General features: G+C 33.7%; 6 protein-coding genes, 1 long non-coding RNA gene and 1 pseudogene across 8 annotated transcripts in view; 4 read left to right on the top strand and 4 right to left on the bottom strand.

Moving 5' to 3' along the window:
• LOC104759748 lies at nucleotides 2,190-3,969 on the top strand. Its single transcript, XR_762822.2, has 5 exons — nucleotides 2,190-2,292; nucleotides 2,436-2,543; nucleotides 2,774-3,094; nucleotides 3,171-3,248; nucleotides 3,423-3,969. It is a non-coding gene; the product is annotated as an uncharacterized LOC104759748 (long non-coding RNA).
• On the top strand, nucleotides 5,870-8,744 carry LOC104759752 (gibberellin 2-beta-dioxygenase 6-like). The gene is made up of 3 exons (XM_010482643.2): nucleotides 5,870-6,355; nucleotides 7,878-8,220; nucleotides 8,328-8,744. Exons 1-3 carry the CDS (start codon nucleotides 5,955-5,957, stop codon nucleotides 8,571-8,573), a joined length of 990 nt encoding a protein of 329 aa, XP_010480945.1. The 5' UTR covers nucleotides 5,870-5,954; the 3' UTR covers nucleotides 8,574-8,744.
• LOC104759760 (extensin) lies at nucleotides 9,310-9,733 on the bottom strand. Its single transcript, XM_010482647.2, has one exon. The coding sequence runs from the start codon at nucleotides 9,726-9,728 to the stop codon at nucleotides 9,345-9,347; it is 384 nt and encodes a 127-aa protein (XP_010480949.1). The 5' UTR covers nucleotides 9,729-9,733; the 3' UTR covers nucleotides 9,310-9,344.
• Nucleotides 10,114-12,287, top strand: LOC104759766 (cytochrome c oxidase assembly protein COX11, mitochondrial). 2 transcript variants are annotated; one of them, XM_010482652.2, is made up of 8 exons: nucleotides 10,114-10,220; nucleotides 10,471-10,618; nucleotides 10,716-11,016; nucleotides 11,116-11,168; nucleotides 11,274-11,346; nucleotides 11,452-11,556; nucleotides 11,644-11,724; nucleotides 11,817-12,287. In XM_010482652.2, exons 2-8 carry the CDS (start codon nucleotides 10,539-10,541, stop codon nucleotides 11,973-11,975), a joined length of 852 nt encoding a protein of 283 aa, XP_010480954.1. In that variant the 5' UTR covers nucleotides 10,114-10,220; nucleotides 10,471-10,538; the 3' UTR covers nucleotides 11,976-12,287. The 2 variants fall into 2 exon arrangements, with proteins under 2 accessions (XP_010480954.1, XP_010480959.1); XM_010482657.2 differs by lacking the exon at nucleotides 10,114-10,220 and adding an exon at nucleotides 10,290-10,389.
• On the top strand, nucleotides 12,532-14,505 carry LOC104759781 (annotated as a pseudogene).
• On the bottom strand, nucleotides 14,103-15,111 carry LOC104759773 (ADP-ribosylation factor 1-like). The gene is made up of 5 exons (XM_010482663.1): nucleotides 14,903-15,111; nucleotides 14,753-14,829; nucleotides 14,558-14,677; nucleotides 14,342-14,481; nucleotides 14,103-14,260 (listed from the first exon to the last, which is right to left on the bottom strand). The coding sequence occupies exons 1-5, from the start codon at nucleotides 15,051-15,053 to the stop codon at nucleotides 14,176-14,178; spliced, it is 573 nt and encodes a 190-aa protein (XP_010480965.1). The 5' UTR covers nucleotides 15,054-15,111; the 3' UTR covers nucleotides 14,103-14,175.
• LOC104759788 (protein NIM1-INTERACTING 1-like) lies at nucleotides 15,612-16,296 on the bottom strand. The gene has a single exon (XM_010482673.2). The coding sequence runs from the start codon at nucleotides 16,179-16,181 to the stop codon at nucleotides 15,750-15,752; it is 432 nt and encodes a 143-aa protein (XP_010480975.1). The 5' UTR covers nucleotides 16,182-16,296; the 3' UTR covers nucleotides 15,612-15,749.
• Nucleotides 21,100-23,601, bottom strand: part of LOC104759793 (polygalacturonase At1g48100-like) — a gene marked incomplete in the record, with an annotated part of 3,850 nt that continues 1,348 nt past the window's right edge. Inside the window, 6 exon segments of the mRNA XM_010482679.2 lie at nucleotides 21,100-21,886; nucleotides 21,998-22,082; nucleotides 22,394-22,601; nucleotides 22,688-22,735; nucleotides 23,008-23,175; nucleotides 23,290-23,601. Of these exon segments, the coding sequence (XP_010480981.1) occupies nucleotides 21,376-21,886; nucleotides 21,998-22,082; nucleotides 22,394-22,601; nucleotides 22,688-22,735; nucleotides 23,008-23,175; nucleotides 23,290-23,601 (1,332 nt within the window).

Genomic DNA, 23,601 nt, shown 5'->3' on the forward strand with positions numbered 1-23,601 from the left:
TTTTCTTTTTTTAAGCAGGACTATCTAGCTAAAAATGGCCAATCAGGCATAAAAAAACGATTTGGTTATCATGAGGCTACCATAATAAAAGCCAAAAAATCTGAAGGGAGTATTTATAGGAAGATATGACGTTAAACGAAATTACATTAAATAATTTAGATTTTTGTAGAGTTTTCTTAAGATAATTAGATTCTAGTATAAAATAATTATTCATAATCACGTTTTTATTTTGCTTTAATTGCGAGATTTTAGCTATCACATTAAGTCATTAACTATCTTTTGTTATAAATTGTCTAATTTGGAAACTAATTAATTATAATCATAAAAGATTTTAATTGTAATTACTGAATTTTTTTATTAGAGATTTTTCTTATTGTCAAAAAATAAAATGTAATTTTAATATAGATAAATAATTATAGTTATTATCTAAAAAATATAAAATAATTTGCATGAATTAAGAAAAAACGAAAAATAAATAAATAAAAACGAAAACTAAGACTTCTCTATTTTTGTTTTGATTCATCTTGTTCATGTTTATGAACATATATCTTATACAAACCAAACTATTTGTGAAACTAAAAGCATTAAACATAAAATAAACTATAGTTTTTATAATAAAGTAAAATAAACAATAATGACTTTAACTGTATAAGAAAACCTTATATTTGAGAACTGAAATAAACACCATGACAAAAAAAAAACTATATTCTAAAAATTCCAAGTATATGATATTACAAAATATTGATAGTGCTCTTTAATCAAGAAGGAAAAAAAAATATAATAAACACTCTATTGTTTTTTAAAGAATATGGTAGGGATATGATATCTTTTGGTATTTAAATTTGATTGTTAACATATTTTATGAGGAAAAATAATCGAAATTAATGTTTGGAAATCGAAAATCTCGGCTGATTTTTTAGCAATTAATAGATTATTTATTACGCAGATTTTTTGGAAATTTGTTTTCAAAAATTGGAATCTTAGTATTATTTAAATTAATTACCAAGTTAATATTTAATAATTTAATACAATTGTAGTCTTGTAAATAGATGACAACTTTAGGATTTATTTGCTAAATGTATTTGGAAAATGTATATATACATATATATATAATTGAAAGAATATGGGCAACGACAAAGAGTGTTTTAGTTAATCGGACGGCTAATAGGAGCCGTCATGGTTGACCATGTCTACTACGTGCCAGCATATGAGCCTTACACCTGTCCCATCATCCCCTTACATTTTCCTACTTCTTTAGGCTAGATTGGCAAAGCGGAGAAGGGAACAACAACGGTAAGCAGCTGAAGCAGGGGCGGGGAGGAGGGAGCTGTGAGCGGGGACTGGGAGTAAGACCTAAAATATATATTTATTTTTTTTATAAATAAAAATTCTTTGTTTTGAAACAAATTTATTTAGAACTAATTTTATTAAAAAATAAAATTATGAAAAATATCTACGAAAGCAAAAAAAACAAATAACGAAAAATTAGCAATTTTATAAATTAAAATTAAATATATATTTTGAAAATATTAATTTTAAATTTGAATTAGGGAATATTGAAAGCATATTCTAATATATTGTTTCTTATTTGGACTCAAGTTAAATATTTTTTACCAGAATATTTTGGTTTCAAAATTAATATATTTAAGTGATAATTGTTTAAAAATAATAGTCCAAACTCTCCCATATCCAGCGTGATAACCCTTAGGTTTTTAGAGTAGTTACCAGTTTTTCTTACACGTGTGAAAGGAGTAAAAAAAAATCTTGATTGGCGTTGACTCATAGCGTTTTCCACATAACGCTCCTACAAACGCTTTGCCAATCTAGGCTTTTGTTACCCTTTTCCACGTATCTCTTCTAGCATTTCCTTTTTTTCCCTTTCCATCAGAAAATTATATTGTACGAGTATTATTATTTTAAAATATATGTCTATCATATCGAAAGACAAATCTTGACATGCTCTACATTTTGTGTTGGTTACACAATCAATTAACAATATCTTTCGTGATTGATGTTAAGCCTAAGGTACATCTAGCTTAAAGAGAATATCAATACAATAAAATTATAATGTTTTTCACCATATCAAGATACATTAACTTTTGTATTGAAGTAGAGAGTGACACATCAATTAAAACAAATACCCAACGAAATTATAACAAATAATACAGCTAAGCTTTTGTTTGCTAGATGAACAAAGGAACTAAATATGGAAAAACAAATAAATAAAGACGAGACGAAAGGATATTTTACTCACGCGAGAGTTACTTGGTGGAGAAACAGAAAATGGTGAAGGTGAAATTGCAATCACATTCAATAGTTTTCTCAATCTCTTTGTTCTAGATTCAATTTTGTCAGCTCTGTTGATTGAGAACTGTTCTATTCAAAGTTAGACTAGAGATAATCTATTTTTCTCTAAAGTTTTGAGTTTGTTGCAGGTGAAGATGATAACTCCAGCAGTGAAGACCGGTTTGTTCGTTGGGTTGAACAAAGGACATGTCGTCACCAGACGTGAGCTAGCTTTTCAACCCAATTCTCGCAAAGGGGTATTAATCTAACTTCCCTTCTGATTACAAAGTTGATTTCTTTTTAGAAATTGTTAATCTTATTCTTCTTCCTATCGGTCGATTTCCACTTTTTAGATATTGTTAATCTTCTTCTTCTTCCTATTAATCTCAATACTTTTGGGAATTTTCGATTGGTTGATTTTGGGACCCGATTCGCAGTCCAATTTTTGGGTAGTTTTATGATTCTGGTTTTGGTTTTGTGATTCTAGGTAACTCTAATGGAGTGGGAATTTCGAAGATATCCATGTCCTTAGATCTTAAGACGTTGTATAAGTCTAGCTTTTCCAAGGATTCAGTTAATAAGAGCTTTAAAAGGAAAAACATATATGAGGATGATGGTTATCGGTTGAAGCAGGACAAGAAGAGTAGGAAAGTTGTTTCTCTAAGTAGCTTTAAGAAGGTTGATAGCAAAAAACGTGAAAATTCTCGATACGGCATGCAGTGGCACCACCATATTGCACAATTTGGAGGACTCCAAGCTGGAGTTGGACGAGAAATTATGTGACAGTAGTGGACTTCAAGGGATTTATGTTGGTTTATTCTATCCATTCTTGATTTGATTATTTGGTCTGTGCTTTTTTTCATCTATAATTGGCTTATTTTTAGGAAACTTCGGGATGCTTTGATCGGAGATGTCCTGCATTCTTTTTAGCAAAAATTGCTTGAGCATGCGCCTTCTCCCAGGTATATAAACAACTTTTTTGCTTGTGTAACAGTTTTCTACACAGAAGATTCATTAGTTTATGTTGTAGTGGTCTTGCTATATATGTACTTGTTCATTGTTCTTTTGTTATGCTTAAGGAAATGTATTATGTAAGAATCATGTAAGGTATGTGTCTGACATGGTTTTCTCTTCAGGATACGTAATTTCTAATCACAAGAGGATTTGAGATAATTCTTCGTGTTTTCGACTTGAATCGCAAGTCTTTCTTCTCTTGAACATGATGTGGGTTGTGAGGACTGGTAAAATTGTGCACACATTAGAAACCAAGTCTCTTGTCACCAGTGATGAAGTGAGTCAAGATGGACGGTATATAAAAACTGCTGATGGGTCAACTGTTAAATTCTGGGATGCGAATCAGTAAACTTCTCGTTTCAGGAAATTGAATTTATGTGCTTTCTATTGAAAAAACAATATTTTGTTGGGAGTAGTAGGTTTGAGAATGGACATGTGAGGTTTTACTAGCGAAAAAGGTTATTACCGAAACCAAAGACATTATTGGTCGTCTACAAAGGTTATGGTGTGGGTGAAGAAGGGTAACAACGACGGAGCTGCAGGTGAAAATTGTATCTGAATTATCGTTTAAAGGTTGGAACTTTGGATCATTTGCTTTGAGGATGACTATAGTGAATGTTTGTCTTCTTGTTCCATGTAAAAGATAAAAATTACATGTATAATGTTAGTCTGAATTATAATGAATTATATACACGTTGTCTGTGACTATAATAAATGACTATAAAATTGAATAGAATTTTTATATATTTTAAATAAAAATTCCTTATTTGTGGCATATTTGAAATTAAGTTCAAAATAAATTTGTATATTTAGGAAGTAATATTATAAATCCATATTTTTTTCTTATACATTACATAGTTATGGAAAAACAGTTATAGCTAATTTCACTCTGGAAAAAAAAAAGATTGTTAGTCTATACTAGGTTGAAATCTGCGCTACGCGGCGGGTTGGTTTTTTAATTTTATTTTTTGTCATATATTTTTTTTGTTTTGTTTTATTCAATTTCATGAATTAGTAGAAATTGTTTGGAGTCAAGTTTCATTAATTTTTGATAATTTCAATGCTAATTTTGTGTTGATTTTGTTATTATTATTTACATCATAATATGATAGTTTTTGAATGTTCGTGTTCTTGTTTGGGTTTATTTGGTTTATGTAGTTGATGGATTGATGTTATTTCATGGGTGAAGGACAAGAAACCACAAATAATATTTTAGTTTATGATTTTATAAGAAAAAATGCAGCAAAAAATAATTAAAAAATGAAAAACTAAAAACCAAAATATTATCAACAAACACTGATAAAATCTATATTAAAGATGCAATTTAAATTTCATTTGAATATACTTTTATTTTTCAAATATACATTTAATTTTATTGTTTTTATGAAAACTGAATATTTTGGATTCACTGTATTTACATCCAAAATCTTCAGTATTGTTTTAAACTTTTAGTAAAAGAAGAATATCATTTTGAAGTAAAAAAACAAAACTTACTTTTTTAAGGTAATAAAATGAAAATATATTCAGAAACAAAATATATCAAATCAAAAACTCAAGCTAATAACAAAAAAAAACAAAATTAGCATTAAAATTATCAAAAACTTATGAAATTTAATTCCAAACAACATATATTAAATTATATAAAAAACAATAAAATAAAATAAAAAAACTAACATGCGGCGTAGTGCGGGTTCCAACCTAGTATAACCTAATTAAGAGAAAATTATTATATCTGTCAAACCCTTAAATAAAACTCTCGTCTTTTAGTTTAAGTTAGTCAAACCCATTTTTAAATTAGTTCTTCGGATTTCTATTGGTTCATGAGTTCTTATGATTTTATAGATTAGTCGTATATAAATAAATCATTTTTGTTTGTGTCGAACATCTAAAACCGGACTCCTTCTATTGACAATAGTCACACCAATAATTGATCAACTTCTATTGTAGTATTTAATATATATGTCCCCCCAATCATATATCGTAGTGTTAGAGAACGAAATCAATAGTATTAAATATACGCAAGTCTTATGTCTAACCAAACACGGTGTTTTAGGCAATAAGTGCGCAATCTCTAAGTTATTTTAAGAATATTTGAACATCAAACATCTCTACTACTTAATTTCCTACCACCAAATTTCAAACTACCCGATTTTAATAGTTACAAGGTTGCGAAAGAATGTTGACAAAAACATAATACATTTAGAAAAGGAAAAAAAAGGGTTAGGGTGATTAATGAAATGCATAACTTAAACCCATTTCACAAAAAGATTTTTTCTTTTTTGATAGAGATAAAAAATGTATAATTTAATTAAGAGACAAGTTTCATCTATCTTGGCAATAATTTTGTTTTAAAAAAAACTCGACCGTCCCTATTGATGACATGCCCACCTTACGCGATACACAGTATTGTATGATGAGACGATTACTTTAATATTCCCCCATTTGTCAACCGTAGCATAATACAAAATGAATTCGAAAAAGACTTTTTAATGAAAATATTTTATTTTATCCAAATTCAACCTTTCTTCTCTTCCCATACACTATATATATAATATACTCGCTCTCTACATTCATAATCAGATTCCAAAACCTCCTGATTTCATTCCTTACTACTAATAATAAAAAACTGTTATTTTTCATTGAAAAGAGAAGACATGGTCTTGCCATCTTCAACACCGCCACGAACCACCGGAAAGAAGACGAGATCCTCGCCGGAATATAACTTTCCGGTGATCGATTTCTCTTTAAACGACCGATCAAAACTATCGGATGAGGTCGTAAAGGCCTGCGAAGATAACGGGTTTTTCAAGGTGATAAACCACGGAGTTAAACCGGAGATAATAACCAGATTCGAGCATGAAGGAGAAGAGTTCTTTAATAAACCGGAATCGGATAAGCTAAGAGCAGGTCCGGCGAGCCCGTTCGGTTACGGATGCAAGAACATCGGGTTTAACGGAGATTTAGGTGAGCTTGAGTATCTTCTTCTCCACGCAAACCCGACAGCTGTCGCTGATAAATCTGAGACTATCTCCTATGATGATCCTTTCAAGTTCAGGTACGTACTTATATATATATATATATATATTACATATTACAAATCTTGCTTTGTTCTTTAACATATTTTGTGTCTGCGTGTTTATTGTTTCTCGAACCTACTTTATTCTAGCTATTACTATCATTTAAATTTACAAAGCTATATATAAAGATTTTTCCTTGACATAATTTTGTATATATAATTGGTCTTTTGGACCTGTATAATTTTTAGCCATATGAAAGAAAAATAAACGTTTAAATGTTATGTCAAAATATTCTTGTACACGCTATATTTGATATATAGCAATAAAATAAACGAATTATACGTACGTTAATATTCCAAACAAATAAAACGATTGTATGAGAGTGTTGGTTAACGTATTCACAATTAACTTACCTTCACATGTGAGAAAATTCGGATCTGATGCGTATTGAATAAACTCAAATGAGTGCATTAGAGAAAATTAACAAACCATAGGTATGTATGTGGAACTGAGCATCTTTTTTGTTGCGTCTACAAACTAAATTTATTATAAATATTGGATCTGTGTGTGAGTGTATGAAAGTTGACCCAACTGAAATTGATGTGGATTGTGTGACAATGTGACTTGTGAGATACCTAAAAAGAGAGAGAGAAAGAAATAGAGATGCAATGTCGAATAATGGATAATGACCAGAAGACACGGCTTTTTAATTATTAGCAGTCTTGTTCCTTTATTGCCACTAAAGTTTGCCCATATTGTTTGTTTTTCGTTTGTTTTTTTTTTTTAAATTAGTGGTACAAAATTTAATAATCATACCAACCTAATGCCGGTTCACCTTATAGTTTGTTGTAATCAATAACACTTATATAACAGTTGGATTTTATTCATCGTTCATAGTATATTGTAGGGTATGTTTACAATTAGGAAGGATGCCAGCCATTTTTCTCTAATATATATTAAAATATCAAAATTTGTGAAAATGCTTTTGCAACCTTGACTGCGACATGGTTGATTAATCAAAATCTTTTTTTTTATTTTCCCCTTAATTTGGTGACTTAAGCTACCATTTTAAATGTATATTTTACTAAAATCAAGGTGGGAATCGAACTATAAAATATCATTCATGGGCTCCATGTTACTAGTAGTCACAATTAATTTGAAAAATCCAGATTAAGCACAGACGTACATTATTATGTATTAGAAAGTAATATAATAAACAATACTAGTTGAATAGACTTGGTCAATTAGTGGAAGATTGCGCATGAACACAGAAAACACTTTGAGACGTCAAAGAATCAAAATTCGTAACGTCAATATTGAATCAATCTTTGACTCGTTTTTTTTTTTTTTTTTTTTTAAATGAAAACTTGTAAAAAAAGAATCATGGGGTCCCTCACTTTCGAACATTCCTCTGAACATAATCTCATGTCTTTTCTTTTTTTCTGTTTTCTGATATTTGTAGTAATAATTCAAAAATCAATCAAAACCATATACGATATGTCTCTCCGTCAATTGTTGACTTGTGTTAGTAATTTCCACGTGTTGTTTTCTCTTTTATAGCTCGGCGACGAACGATTACATACGCGCAGTTAAAGACTTGGCATGTGAGATAATTGATCTGACGGTCGAGAATTTATGGGGACAGAGGTCTAGTGAAGTGAGCGAACTAATCAGAGACGTTCGTAGCGATTCGATCTTGCGGGTAAATCACTATCCACCTGCACCGTACGCGTTGAGAGGCGTTAGCCAAATAGGTTTCGGAGAGCATTCTGACCCTCAGATCTTGACGGTGTTAAGATCCAACGACGTTGATGGACTTGAGATTTGCTCACGTGACGGCTTGTGGATCCCAATCCCATCTGACCCTACATGCTTCTTTGTATTGGTCGGTGACTGCCTTCAGGTATACTTCTATCATGATAAACACATTTTTTTTTGTTTTTCGTAAAGACACACAAAATATGTTTCATAATCAGTTAGTAATTAATCTCTCTAAATCAATATACATAGGCATTGACGAATGGAAGATTCACTAGCGTGAGGCACAGGGTATTAGCAAACACAGCAAAGAAGCCTCGTATGTCGGCGATGTACTTTGCAGCCCCACCGTTAGAGGCAAAAATATCACCGTTGCCAAAAATGGTGTCATCAGAACATCCACGGCGGTATAATTCGTTCACGTGGGGTGACTACAAGAAAGCAACATACTCTCTCCGTTTAGGTGTTCCTCGTCTCGAGTTTTTCAAGACTTCATAAATTATATAATACACCAGTTATTAAAAAGTTAGATTTTTTTTTCTTTTTGGGTTCTTTAAAAAGAAAAAAGATTGTCGTTTTTTGTTACACAAAAAATATATACTGTACCATGTGAAATGTATACTTTTAGATGGAAAGATAGGAAAAAAGATATTGAGTTTTGGTCGTCAATTCACATGTGAAAGAAGAATGAATATGGATTATATAATTTGCCAAAGAAAAACCAAGAGAACATTTCTATAACTGGTGTTATTTTAGTTTCCTTTTTGTCCATTTACGCGTCAAGCATCACACACTATCAATAAACCGACTTTTCATTAGAAAAAAAGTTTGAAGTTTCTGATCGGTCAAAATCTGGACCATAATATGAAACGCGTCAGATCGCAATGGTCTTGTACTCTCCACAACACACCATCATATTACTAATATCATACCTCCACAACATTCTTTATCCAAAATCGGCTTCATATATAGGTATGTACTTGAAGTGATTTAGACGGCAAAAAAAAAGAAGAGAAAAAAGGTATAATTGATTTCATTTAAGACCTTCATAAAATGGTTGCAACAGACAAATCCGTAACTAGTAATTTTAAGAATAACTAAAGAGATTGTGACAAAAAAAAAAGAATAACTAAAGAGATATTATAACTAAAGAATAACTAGCTAGAACATACCAAAATGGCAAAATCCATTCAAAGTTAAACAAAAAAATCTTTATGCGGAAACCCTAGCTATGAAATTTCAAAAACAACAAAATGAATAAATTTATAATCAAAGAATCATAAAAACCATAACTCCAAATACGACCAACTTCACCACCTTGAAGCTTTCTCCTGCAGCCCCCGATCCAAAGTCACGGTCAATGGGGTACAAGTCTCCCGGCGGATATGTGTATCTGTAAGTAGGCGGAGGCGGTGGAGGCTGAGGCGATGGTGGGCAGTCAGTAACTTTTGTCTGTGGTGGTGGTGACGGGAGTGGTGGCGGAGGCGACGGGGGTGGTGGCGGAGGGGACAGTTTTTGGAGACAAGGTGTGCACTTAATGGAATCGTCGGTTGAAGAATCTGTGGCGTTGATTATGATCGAAGATGCGAGGATCACAATGGCCATAAGGATTGTGACGACAACATCATTCGAACGGCGAGTTCTCTCGGCCATGCTGAACAAAGTTTCTAGGCTTTAGACGTGCGAAAAAAGTGACCACCAAATTTATGAAATGTATATATATTATTGACGTTTTGTGTGTAATAATGGTAAAGATTATTAATATAGAGATCTAACACAATAAATGATATATATTCGTAATTAATATTAGAGATCTAGAAAATATTTGTAATCTTTAATGACAGGCATACTAATCCAGAATTGGTAAATTACGTATGAACTATAAAGTGTTAAATAAGTCGGGCCTTATTGGGCCATTTGAAATGATAATTATGGGCTTTACATAAAGACGAGTTCAAGTGAATAAACTTTTTTGAAGAACCGACTAATATTTTTTTACCAGACAACAAGACAAGTCGTTGTTTGACTTGTTGACTTTTTTTTTTTAATCCACAAAACAAAAGTGTTTTTGTTGTTGTTTTGTTTTCCAGTGACGTGTTTGATCTCTCTCCCGCCGACGACACAAGAACGCCGTTCGTTTCACCGGTTAGTCTCTTATCTATTCTCTTATTTTCCCCCTTCGCATTCTTTCTCTCTGTTAGGTTACAACACTGTTTAATCGATCCTGGCAACGTTGTTTGTCTCTGATTCGGTTACGATCGACGGCAATGGCCTCGGGTTGATTTGTTTTCTCCGATTATTGATGAAGCCGGAGGTTTGATTTTGCCATCGTTGAAATTAATTGCAAGTTTCATTCGAGTAATGTCTTGTGGGTTCGTGTTTCTTTGTTGTGCAGATAGTGTTATTGTGTGGGTGGTGTATCTCATTGTGTTGATCGATTGAAAAAAGAATTGATCTTCGGCCATGTCTTGGTCGAAGGCTTGTAGAGGAACTCGGATTTCTTCATATTTAGAGAACCTTCATCGAGCATCGCAGCCTTCGAGGTAACTGAATTACACCTTGATATGCACGCACATGAACTGTTTGTTAAATTCCTCAAAGAAAGTTCTATTTATATCCTTTTCTTAATTGTTGATGTAGGACTGTCTTATGCTCTCGTTATTACACTCATGGAGCTTTTAAAGGCAATGAGCATAATCTCCGAGACAAGAGAGTGTTTTGGGGAAGCTTGAATCCCCACTCTGCTGCTGCCAAGTCGATGTTACTCGGTACCCATCGCCAGTATTCTACTCACTCTCCAACAGAAACCAAATCACAGAAAATGCTCTATTACCTCACTGCTCTTGTCTTTGGTATGGTGGGGTTAACTTACGCCGCTGTGCCCTTGTATAGAACATTCTGCCAAGCTACTGGATATGGAGGTACTGTTCAACGCAAAGAGGTAATATATATCATTTTTGTTTCTTCCTTTTTCCTCTGAGGTTTCAATTCGTTGTATTATCTCTTTCTCAGTTGTTTTGTTTTGGCCTTGTATTTATAGACTGTTGAGGAGAAGATTGCTAGGCACTCCGAATCTGGTACCGTCACTGAAAGGTGTCTATTCATCTGTCTCTTAACACCATTCATATAATCATAATCTTCTTCTTTATATATTTTTGTGATGAACTTGCTAGCTTACCATGTTTGACCCGTAAACAGGGAGATTGTAGTGCAGTTCAATGCTGATGTTGCAGATGGGATGCAATGGAAATTCACTCCAACTCAAAGAGAGGTTTAGACTTTATATGTGAAGAAGAATGTTTTGACTTCATTATAACATTAAGAATGTTGTGATTTTTGTCTAAGGGATGTCTTTGGTTTTGGTACTTTCTTATAGGTTAGAGTAAAGCCAGGAGAAAGTGCGCTCGCTTTTTACACTGCTGAAAACAAAAGTTCATCTCCAATAACCGGGGTATCAACATACAATGTCACTCCCATGAAGGTATGTATATATTAGAATCTGTGCCCTATCAGCTTCCCTTAAAATATATGCTGATCGATTCTCAAAATCTTAAATTGGTTTCTCCAGGCAGGAGTTTATTTCAACAAGATACAATGTTTTTGCTTTGAGGAGCAGCGACTCCTTCCCGGGGAGCAAATCGACATGCCGGTGACTACTCTTTTGTTCTTGTTTTCTCTGTGATATTTTTCCTCAAATAAAATCCAGAATCCATTAAAACCTGCTAGTACTTGGTTTCGCAGGTCTTCTTCTACATTGATCCTGAGTTTGAGACTGATCCAAGAATGGACGGAATCAACAACTTGATATTGTCTTACACTTTCTTCAAAGTGTCAGAGGAAAATACTACAGATACGGTCAACAATAGCAGCTCTGTAGTTCCAGTTCAAGAAACCAAATAAGAAGTGTCCATTTTTTAAAGAGAACTAATGAACGTGTGACACAGTCTCCCTTAGATAGATTCAATAATCAATTTCCATTTTGGGAAAACTGTTGGTTAATATTTGTTCAGAACCCACGGAACAGAAAGAAAGAAGTGGAATGTTGGTACTTTTGAATTTGCTAGAAACTCTGGTTTCGGTTTTTGCTAGCTCGATTCATTTTCTCTTCTGTGGAGCTTTTGTGTCTAGCTCGAGTTTCTCAACTCTACAACGATGGAAATTTTGTTGTATGTCTACTACTTTATTGAATATGCAGTGTTTGTGGATTTTGAAGTGTCTACTATTTATTGAATACATCAAGTTAATATATATTGAGTACTGATATATGTGTTTGGCCAAAGTATGTGCCTGGATTTTAATCATACTCGCGAATGTGATTCCTTTTTATTGTTATACACAAAACACATTTGAGGCTAAAGGAAAGCGAAGAACCCGGTTTAAACCGGATTTTACAGATATACCGGTTTAATTTGGTTTAAATCACCAAATCCTGATTTTGGTAAAAATAACGGCGGTCTCTATCTCTCTCACGTTTAACCTAAAAAAACAAGTTTAGTCTAGTTCAATGTGGTTGATACAGAGGAGCTTCGTTTTCTATTGTCTGATTTTGGAACCAAAGCTCAGATCATTGTAGAGTAGACGATATATATCCAAGAGACTCGTTAGTTTCAGATGATGATGATGCTCCTCAAGCCCTTATCTTCTCACGTTTCCAGTCTCTGTATCGTTTCTTCACAGCGTGGGCGTGGCACTGTCTTCAGATAGAGAGAAGCTTACCGTAGTAGAAGAAGACGATGACGACGCCGAAACTGTTTACCGGATGATCAATGGATCAAATCTGCAAGGAGATTTGAAGGAGTCGTTGAGCTCCAGTGGAATCCACTTGTCCAAGGACTTAATCGATAAGGTTTTGAAAAGGGTAAGGTTTAGCCATGGGAACCCTCTGCGAACCCTAGAGTTTTACAGGTACGCTAATGCTAAAAGAGGGTTTTGTAATTCATCGTTTTCTCTAGACACAATGCTATATATCCTCGGTAGAAGTCGAAAGTTCGATCAAATTTGGGAGGTTTTGATTGAGACTAAGCGAAAGGATCGATCTTTGATATCGCCGAGTACTATGCATGTGGTTTTAGGAAGAGTTGCTAAGTTGTGTTCCGTTAGACAAACTGTTGAGTCTTTCTGGAAGTTTAAGAGATTGGTTCCTGATTTCTTCGACACGGCTTGTTTCAATGCTCTCTTGAGAACTCTTTGCCAAGAGAAGACTATGACTGATGCTAGGAATGTGTATCATAGCTTGAAGAATCAGTTTCAGCCTGATTTGCATACGTTTAACATACTTTTATCTGGTTGGAAGTCATCGGAAGAAGCTGAGGCTTTCTTTGAGGAAATGAAAGGGAAGGGGCTAAAACCTGATGTGGTTACGTATAACTCTTTGATTGATGTGTACTGCAAGGATAGAGAGATGGAGAAAGCTTATAAGGTTATAGAAAAGATGCGGGAGGAGGATGAGACTCCTGATGTTATCACTTACACAACTATCATAGGTGGTCTTGGGTTAATCGGTCAGCCTGATAAAGCTAGAGAGGTTTTAAAGGAAATGAAGGAGTATGGATGCTATCCTGATGTTGCGGCTTATAATGCTGCTATTAGGAACTTTTGCATAGCGAGGAGGCTTGGGGATGCAGATAAGTTGGTGGATGAGATGGTGAAGAAGGGTTTGTCTCCGAACGCAACTACTTATAATCTGTTTTTTCGTGTTTTGTCGTTGGCAAATGATTTGGGACGGTCTTGGGAGCTCTATGTGAGAATGTTGGGAAATGGTTGTTTGCCGAATACACAATCTTGTATGTTCTTGATTAAGATGTTTAAGAGACACGAGAAAGTGGATATGGCGATGCGGTTGTGGGAAGATATGGTGGTAAAAGGCTTTGGTTCATATACTTTGGTTTCGGATGTGCTTTTGGATTTGCTTTGTGATTTGGCTAAAGTCGAAGAAGCTGAGAAGTGTTTGCTTGAGATGGTTGAGAAAGGTCATAGACCGAGTAATGTTTCCTTTAAAAGGATCAAGTTGTTGATGGAGCTTGCGAATAAGCATGACAAGGTTAATAACTTGAAACAGAAAATGGCTATATTCGGTACAGCGATTCCGCAATAACATATCTTACATTCTTCCCGCATTTTTCAAGAGCCAGTCGAGTCCTTCATGTAAACCTTCACCAGAGAGTGCACTTGAGCTCTGTGTATGCCTGACAAAACACACAGATCATTAGAAGAAATTAACCCTCTTCGAAGAATTAGAGTCTTGAAAGGTTTTCGTATCTTCTTACCAGTTTCTCTGCCAGATTTTGTTACGAAGAGAAGCGAGGTCAAGCTTGTGTGTGATCTCAGAAGCAGACATAGCACCAGGAACGTCATGCTTGTTTCCATATACAAGGATAGCCACACTGTCAGGCACACTCCCTCGTATCTGTTAATTATGTCATTCAAGCATCAGATTATGTGACTTGGTCAATGTTTACAAGACAGGTTTGTATGTTACTTACCTCATCAATCACCATGTTAAGAAAATATTTTGCCTCTTCGATTCGATCTCTGTCTGTGCTATCGACTACAAGCACAAGCCCTGCTGCTTCGTGGAAGTAATGTTTCCATAATGGAATTATCTGGAGTGTTGTTTTCAGTTAACCCATTAATCAGGTATGATCTTCACATTTCTAAAATTAACAACTTTCTCTTACCTTATAACGCTGTTGGCCGCCCACTTCCCAAAAGCTTAAGGTTGAATCTTTGTATTTTATGCTTTCCACTTCAAATCCTAGAGAAACAATGTTCCATTGTTTTAGGAGAACTCATATAGAACAATGGGTTGAATTGATTGCTTTACTTACCAATGGTTGGCATGTTTGTGGTAAGGGTTTCTCCGGTTTTGAGTTTGTGCATGATTGATGATTTTCCGGTACCATCAAGACCAAACAACACTATTCTCTGTTCGGTTTCTTGGAAAAAACCTGAAAATGGCTTTCCCAGAGTCATCCCCATTTCTCTTTGTTTTTTTTGGCAATGAAGTTGACTTTGTTTGGCTTTGGAAATCACAGGGAGAGGCCTTAAGAGAGAGTTTCAAAGTCAAATGCTTGAAAGCTTAAGAGTCAAGAGTTGTGGAGTCCGTCTGATTCAAGATCCCAAGAATCCAATCATAATAAAAGTCAACCAGTTGACTTTGAACATCATTAGTTGTCCGATTCATATTGTTTATGCAGCAATTAGTAGTGTATATTTGTTAAAACAATCTTTTTATTCGACTAATCCGGTCAGTAAAAAGCTCTAAAGAAAGTATTGACATTCTTTTTTTTTTTTTTTTTTTTTTTTTTNAGTATTGACATTCTTAAAAGGTAGATAATGTTACTTCCAAAAGATAAAAAGTTGAACAAATTTGATCTAATAGAATTTTTTACGGGTTTCCAGAATTTTCACATTGAAGAATATGTAATTAATTTGTTTGGCATAAATTCGCACCTTAGTTATTAGTTGGTAAAGATTTGATCTAGAAATCTTGAGTAGATCTCACAGGATGTTTTAGTTCATGATACTTCGAGGAGCTAGAGCTTAATTATTCGTTTTTTAAGGTTTATTTAATCGGACACACCTCTGCGTTTAGTCAAATGAGAGATTTACTAATCACAAACACTAAGTGAAACATTAAAAAAATAAAAAATAAAATAACAATAGATTAGTTTACTACAATGTAAGATTAAGATCTAAAGCCTTGTCTTGTTTTAGCTTTTCTGCTTCTGCTTCGTCTTCTTGTTTCACCTTTGTATCTTCTTCCTTGTGATCCGAAACAGTCATCAATGGCTTCAAATCTGTACGACACTGAGAGAAATCCTCCGGCTGAAACGCCGGAACTACTATACGGGACCTCTCTCCGCCGTTAGATTTCTTCATAACGCCGCTAGAATTTTCAGCTAACTCTTCTCGTCTACGTTTCCGTGCTTCTTGATAGTTTTTGATAAGCTTAAAGAAGGTATCAATCTTCTTGTCTTCTTCATCTTCGTCTCCTCTTCCTCTATCATCGATCCTCATCATCGTCTCCTTTCTCTCCACATTATCGTCCTTGTTCATGGTGTCTAGGGAGTAATTATAAATCCTAACTTGTTGTTTGGGATACATTTACAAAGTGAAATTGATTTTTTTGTTTAGGAGGAGAGAGTGAAGAAGGCAAATATTCATATTCGTCTGATGACTTACTTTTAAAGGAGAAAATTTTTAGTCGTCACGAAACTTCATATGAAAGACCAAAACACCTTTGTACAACCACCTCTTTAGTCCTTTGGTTTTTGGAGTATTTCTTTTGGACTAGTAGGGGTAAAAGAGTAAAAGAAGATACGAACGTTACAATTGCGTCAGGTGATGGGTTTGGATGACAAAGACGAGGACATAGAAGCAGTTACGAGATTACGTCATTGTAGTGACGTGATGTATACAACACACACACACTCTACTTGGGAACTTAATTACGTTTGAAATAAGAAAGACTCTCAAACTTGACTTGATGCGTTTACTTTACTCGTGGTTGGTCGCCGGGAGATATTCTAGTAGATCTAAGTGTACAGTATCCTTTTCTATGAACCGTTAGATCTGTTTTCTCAGGCATGTTTTTGAAACTAACGGTAGAGAGTGAGTTTTTTTTTTAATATAAACGTACTCCTCTTACTATTATATTTCCGAATGATGAGATTTTAGAACAGGTTTTTTTTTTCCGAATAAAATCTCATGTTGTCGGCCACTTGTATCAACAATTAGTACAAGTGTAAATTAATTTTGCGAAATTTGCGTGGAATAATAATTCTTTGAACTATTTTTTTTCTTTTAGATGAACGGTAATTGAATGATCTCTATTGATGGTATTTAGAAAAAAAAAAAGAGAAGATTAATGGTATTTAAAAAGAAAAAAGATTATCTGTTCTTCCACAATTAATTATATATACTTGGTCAAAGTTTGTATTTTTGTACTTTTGTAGCATGGGTTTTTTTATTAGTTTTGCTATTTTGTTTTATTCTTTTTTATAGATTTTGGATGAACCAAAAAACACTATTATCGATACAGTTGACAAAACAAACTATTTTCGACATAAACAAGGAAAAGCCCTATTCTCCCACATGCATATGTTTTAGGATGTCAATTCTTTCTTTTTGGCAATCAGGAAAGAAAAAATAGAAAAGTATAGACCCAATGGGTTTAATCATGAATATTGTCATAGAGAAAAGCCTGATGGTCTTACGCGTCAAAGTTTAAATACAGGCCCAATGGGTTTAATTCTTGATTGTTTGAATTTGTTAGACCCTTCCTGACTAACAAAAATGAATATTCATTAACCTATACAGTTATATGAAAAGAATGTATAGCGGCCTGATGTGTTTTTGTAGAAATATTTGTAGGAGATTCTACTTTTCTATACTGTAAACTAAAGAGTAAAGACTGTAGTACTTATATATTTAATCATTTATAATAAACCTTTGGCACAAAACGATACTCATACGTACGTCCACTCGTAAATCTATTATTTAACTGAGAAGTAAAGTAAGTGCATGGAGATGCATGCTGTTGGTCTGTTACTCTGTTAATTAAGCACATGTTAAGTTTGGTTCCCTTCCCTGTAAAAGTACCCTTTCAATGTTTCACATACAATTACTATTCATTTTTTCTTTTCTTTTTTTTTTTCATTTCGTAAAGAGTGTCATTCACATTTGCATTTTAAATCAATTTTAACAATCTAAGCTTGATAATAAATCTATTTAAGAAGATTGCATACTCATATTCGAAAATAATATTGTATAAACAAAAGAGAATTTTAAATGATTAAAAAAATCTAAAAAATGGGTAAAATACTAATCGAGGCAGACAAACTTGCACAAAAGCTGAAAGCTTGAAAGTCAAGAGTGAAGCCAGAAAAAAAAAGGTGGAAGAAGGAGTGGCTGAGAAGAGTCACTTTTTATTTTACTGCGACATTGTTAGAGTGACTGTTATAAACAAGGCTTTTTGGGTCTACGGCATCCTTTATTCTCTCTTCTTGCTTTTTGCATCCTTAATTCACTTTTGTGTAAGTATTCTCTTTTCGTATTTATAAAGATACACAGCACAACACAAAACACGCATTATATATACCATGTTAGTGCATGCATGTAAAGTGGAGAGTTTAAGAGTCGTAAAAAGCATAATTAAGAGATTTCAACTTTTATGCATTGCGAGACCTAGCTAGTTAAAATTGGTGCGGAATAAACCTATATTAAAAGTTAAATGTAAGCCGGCCAGAGCCAGAAACATTGGAATTATTGAGGTTATTTTAATCCGGATAATGAATATATTTAACAGCAATGCAACTATAGAAGAAGTGTTTAAATGAATATATTTAACACTACGTAGTGTTACGGTTAGAGACTAAATAAAGTAAATCCTGACTGGTAAGTGATAACTTATAAGTTTTTCTGGTCTAAACTTAGCTACAATGACAAAAGTTACCAATAGAATTTTTTTTTTGTCGATTCCCTATAGACTTCTAGACCAGAAAACTGCCAAAATACATTATTTAGGAAGACTCATTGACAATTTAAGGAGGCTAATATCAAATATGATACGGTTCGCCTAATAAATGGGAATGGCCTAATGTGAGGGTATGAGTGTGATGGGCATAGAGTCCTAGATAATAATAATATATACAGAGTGACGATGAAGACAATCGAGAAGGGGGATCTTCATTGTTGATATGATAAGCTTACCAAGATAACTAGGTATGTTTTATGCCCACTTTCTTATTTCATTTACGTATTTGTTACCATGATTGGTCATTTTTAGTAACGTTTTGATGATATATAACTGATATAACTTTTTTTTATGAAGCAAGCGCACTTCCATTAATTATCGCTCTCCTATATATGTAGATTTCCTTTTAAGTATCAAGCTCTTTGGTTTAGTGGGTTAGTACTAATACTTTTTCTTGTTTTTTACGGCAAATGGGTTAGTACTAATACTGTATACTAGTATTAAATACATATTTACTGATTGCTTGTATATTTATGAGTATACATATCTAGATTAAAGGTTAAATACGTTAAATTTGGATTACGTGGTCACACTGAAAAAGGGAGAATCGGAGGTGGGTATGTCTAACATTCCAATTGCGACCCACCAAACTTCTCCATTTGTTAGAAACTTGATATTTTAATGCAAGATAATATACATTTACAATAACGAGAATCGGAACTTAGAATCCTTCTGACCAGAAATCCCTTAGAATCTTCGAGTGGCCTTGTAAGCTTTTCCAGTTATCCTTAACCTCAAAAAAGAAAGTAAAATAGTTCTTCTGTTGTATAATTGCATATATATACACCTTGTAAGTTGTGTCAGCTGTATAAGTTTTTATATATAGATACATACGCGTGAATGATTTCCATAATTAGAAATTACATCCTTATGCTAACATACCAAGTACGTGCGTCTTGAGTGAAAATGGTGCCCTATAGTTTTTGATTACTTAAATTTATATAATACTTTATTGAAATATTACCACAAACACATAATTCATTATTACATTATAGTTTTCTTAATTATAAAATCTTAATTTCACTATGTGTGCTGGGTTCATATTACAATTTCGATCCTGTAATAATTGAAGTCTCGTAAGATTTTCCGGATCAAAATATAATTAAGATTAGATCACCAGCTCTAACAATTAATACATTTTATGATTATATATGCATGCATACATTTATATTTATGTGTAATTGAAGATATATGTGCTTTAGTGGTTGCGCGTGCAGAGGTGAACCAGGTAAACTTTAAACAAGTTGGATCATAAGATATCAAACTTTAGACGTCCAAAAGTAAAAAAGGAACTCGACACTAAATTATTAATCTTCAAAAAGAAAATAATACGTTGGGAAAGATGAAAACAATTTTGGTTAAAAATGGAAATTGTTTGGCCAAAAGGAGAAATTGTTTCCTATTTCGTTCTATTTGGTCCATCTTGTTGTCTTGAAACATTTTATTTGTTTCATAAATTTCAATTATTGAAAATAAATTAACATATTTGTTTCCACCAAGATTAAATAACTATTTATACTATATGATTATGCTATATTAGCTTACAAATTACGGTTAAACAACAATAATGGCTCAATTAATCATCTTTCATGCAAAACATTAACATAGAGTGCATTACGTGCTTTGTGAGATTAAAATCAAATGAACACAGACTTTAGTACTTTACAATTATTAAAAGATTTTCAACACTACAAAAAGGTCCGAATTCTGACCAAAATATTGGTTGGAAAATTGTTTTTTTGTTTCCCTGTTAATTTCCCAGTTAAAACATGTGTGTTTACTATTTACAATAATTGTATATTAAAAAATAGTTCGTAGCTTTCAATAATAATAATCGACCAAAATGAAAACTTCTAAATTTCTGATTGAAAAGGAGAAAATAGCTAAGTTAAAATCATTTAATTTCCAAACTACTATTAGTCTGTTATTTCGATTATTTGATAAATGATTAACCAAATATATATATTCTTGACTAAGAAAGCTACACGTCGAGAGATAATGAACATATGTTTAAGTGCTTTTTATATAGTTTACTTTTCATCGCATTTAATATAATATCTAAGCATTAAACAGTTATATATTAGTTCTCGACCTACTAAGAGACAAAGACACCTTCCAAAAGTTGGAATATTCTCTTCTACTTTCTACTCAAATAATCAATCCACTAAGGGGTATTTCCAAGATATATAATTGCTACCAAACAATTAGCTTAGAGAATTAATGTTAACTAAATAGAGAAAAAATATTAATAATTCTACCACCCATTTAAAATTTAAAGGTTCTATTTTACAAGAATATTTATTACTTCTTTCTTTCTCTCTCTTTTTTTTTTAACATCTTTTTGATCAAAATTTATATAGAGAAACACACAGACAACAGCTATAACCTATAACATTGAACAAAGAAAAAAGAAGGCAAGCTATATCCACAATTGACATATAACATTGAAGCTAAACAGAGTCTTTTATTAAAAAAAAAATTGACAAAAAATAAACACACGCATGCAGTCTTAGTATTAATTTTTCCATCCTTAGTAAAACAACACTAGAGAATCATCATATGAAAATTGAACATGATCATAGAGTTCCTTTTTAAAATACTAGGAGAGGCAAATAAAACGTACCACTCCTCAACGAAAAATCATCTAAGGAGTAGTGTTTCCTATGATGATTTATGTACATTTTCTCTCTAAAATATCGTAAAAGGTTTAGAATATTGTCTAACTCAATGATTCTGAATCTTTACGATTAGATGAATTGCAAATCACGATGAACCACACTTGTCAACAAGAGCTCCTTGCAACGCCGTGGGAGGATCGGACATGAGACACCAAACCGGAGGAATCGAAAGCTCTTCGGCAATTCCATAAGCATTCCAACAAAACGGATCGAAAACGATATCGCCTTTGGCTGGAAGCAATTCGATGTCGGAAAGAGTTAGATTTGTGCATGGAACTGCATCACTGCATCCAAAATGCATCGGAGGACTTCGAATGTCGTAAGTTCCTCGGATGCCTTGGTATGCAATATCAGATACAAAAACGGCAGATGTTTTGTTAGCACAATCTTTGGTCATGCAGTAGTATTGGTCAATGATGATTGGGTTACGGACTGAGTCCACGTGGATGTTGTTGAACGTCACGCCTGAGACCGAACCGGACCCACCTTGCCATGTCTTGATCCGAACTCCATTGTCGGAGTATTTTATGATTGAGTCTCTAACCGTTATGTTTGAGACGCATGCGTGTGAGTTGTGATTGCCCAAACTTCCGATGCTGACATATATAAAGAAGTTGATAATTTATAGTTAGTTATTAATTGGGATCTATGTGGTAACAGATGTTCTTAAAATTAGTTAATCATGATTAAAAAGAGAGATAATCAACCTAATTCCATGGCCACCGGGTCCACAAGTGAGATTCCGTATATCAACATCGTAGGATCCGGAGCCAATCGATACACAATCATCTCCTGCAAAATAGAACAATGAACTTAATTATTCAGATATGAATTTAATCATTCCCAACTTTTGTGTGTTTTCTACTTTTTCTTAATAAAAGGCACATTAAGTATATTAAAAGCCGGTTAGACCGCTTAATTCATCGGTTTTGTTAACCGACTTTGATCAAAAACCACGAAAAATATATATTAAAAGCCGGTTAGACCGCTTAATTCATCGCTTTTGTTAACCGACTTTAATCAAAAACCACGGAAACAATATATTTCTTTTTTCAGCGTCTAACAATTTTTAAAATTATGATTTATATAGAACATGTGTATACCATTGGAGATGATGGAGTTGTATATGGTAACGGAGTTTGAGTTTTCGATGTGGATGCCGTCGGTGTTGGGGCTTAACGGCGGAGCAGTGATGTGAAGGGAGTCGACGTGAACTCCTTGACATCCGTCGAATCTGAAATGAAACTGCGGGCTGTTTTTTATCTGTAGACCTTCCACCCGTAGATTCGAGCTCATAAAGAACCTCAAAGCCTGCATGCGCGCAGTTCAATTCATTATTTAACAAACTTCTATAAGGAAATGATTAAATTGGGTTGTAAATTTTACGTCAAACTTACAATGGGGCTGTCGCAAGGGCCGGCAACAATTGCTGATTTGTTGACAGTCTGTATAGAAAAATATAGCAAAATAAGTTTTGTATCGAAAAATCTTTAGTTATAATTTTTATTCTTAAATATATAATTTTTATTGAGGAGTTTTATGTTGATTAATCATTTTGAAAACAAAACTTAAGATTACTTTTGTAATAAAGCTATAAAAGGAATTAACATGGTGATTTGATTGGAAAAATATTCATACACGTGTTCTCTCGGTATTAATGAGTACTACAATATTTTAAATTAATAAGACTAAAAATATTTTAATTAGTTTAAGTTACCCGGTGAGGTTTACAGGGAAGATCCCACCATTTTTGTCCCCGGCCGTCGATAACTCCGGCGCCTTTCAAAGCCATTCCGTCGACTCTATAGAAGACAAGCCACTGTCTCTTACTCACATTGCTCGGCCACGACTCTGGTCCGTCTGGTGTTACAATGGTCCCATCCACCTAACAGTAGATTAAAGAAAAAATGTTATATTAAAAACAAAATTAGCCCATTTGCTGATTATATATGTAGACAAATGAAACCTTTCGAATATTTATGTTGTAGAGAAATATTACTTGGAAGAATTGGTAAGATCGGCAAGGACCGGTGAAAATGGTTGATTGAATCATGAATGTATAGCCGTAAGGGACAAGCAACACTGAATCCGTGTTGTTCTCGTTGTTGCAAGCCGAGTCCCACGCAGTTTTGAATGCTTCAGTGTCGTCGGTTTCACCGTCTCCGACCGCACCGAACTTCCTCACGTTGTAGATTCCGTTGTTGTCTTCTTCAGGCTCGTCGGAAGGCGAAGGTGGCAGTGAGGGTGCCGGTGTATCAGGGGGGCCCGGGGGAGGAGTAGGAGGCTGAGAGATGGATGAAGGAGGCGGCTG

The sequence above is a fragment of the Camelina sativa genome, chromosome 3, assembly GCF_000633955.1.
Source record: "Camelina sativa cultivar DH55 chromosome 3, Cs, whole genome shotgun sequence".
NCBI classification, from domain to species: Eukaryota; Viridiplantae; Streptophyta; class Magnoliopsida; order Brassicales; family Brassicaceae; genus Camelina; species Camelina sativa.

Excerpts from the sequence above, each read along its gene's own strand:
- LOC104759760 (XM_010482647.2), bottom strand. The coding sequence starts at position 9,728 with ATGGCCGAGAGAACTCGCCGTTCGAATGATGTTGTCGTCACAATCCTT.
- LOC104759766 (XM_010482652.2), top strand. The coding sequence starts at position 10,539 with ATGTCTTGGTCGAAGGCTTGTAGAGGAACTCGGATTTCTTCATATTTA. Across the intron at positions 11,557-11,643 it reads ACAATGTCACTCCCATGAAG|GCAGGAGTTTATTTCAACAA; the intron begins GTATGTATATAT and ends TGGTTTCTCCAG. Across the intron at positions 11,725-11,816 it reads GGGAGCAAATCGACATGCCG|GTCTTCTTCTACATTGATCC; the intron begins GTGACTACTCTT and ends TTGGTTTCGCAG.
- LOC104759788 (XM_010482673.2), bottom strand. The coding sequence starts at position 16,181 with ATGTATCCCAAACAACAAGTTAGGATTTATAATTACTCCCTAGACACC.
- LOC104759752 (XM_010482643.2), top strand. The coding sequence starts at position 5,955 with ATGGTCTTGCCATCTTCAACACCGCCACGAACCACCGGAAAGAAGACG. Across the intron at positions 6,356-7,877 it reads GATGATCCTTTCAAGTTCAG|CTCGGCGACGAACGATTACA; the intron begins GTACGTACTTAT and ends TCTCTTTTATAG. Across the intron at positions 8,221-8,327 it reads TGGTCGGTGACTGCCTTCAG|GCATTGACGAATGGAAGATT; the intron begins GTATACTTCTAT and ends CAATATACATAG.
- LOC104759773 (XM_010482663.1), bottom strand. The coding sequence starts at position 15,053 with ATGGGGATGACTCTGGGAAAGCCATTTTCAGGTTTTTTCCAAGAAACC. Across the intron at positions 14,830-14,902 it reads CACAAACATGCCAACCATTG|GATTTGAAGTGGAAAGCATA; the intron begins GTAAGTAAAGCA and ends TTGTTTCTCTAG. Across the intron at positions 14,678-14,752 it reads GCGGCCAACAGCGTTATAAG|ATAATTCCATTATGGAAACA; the intron begins GTAAGAGAAAGT and ends ACAACACTCCAG.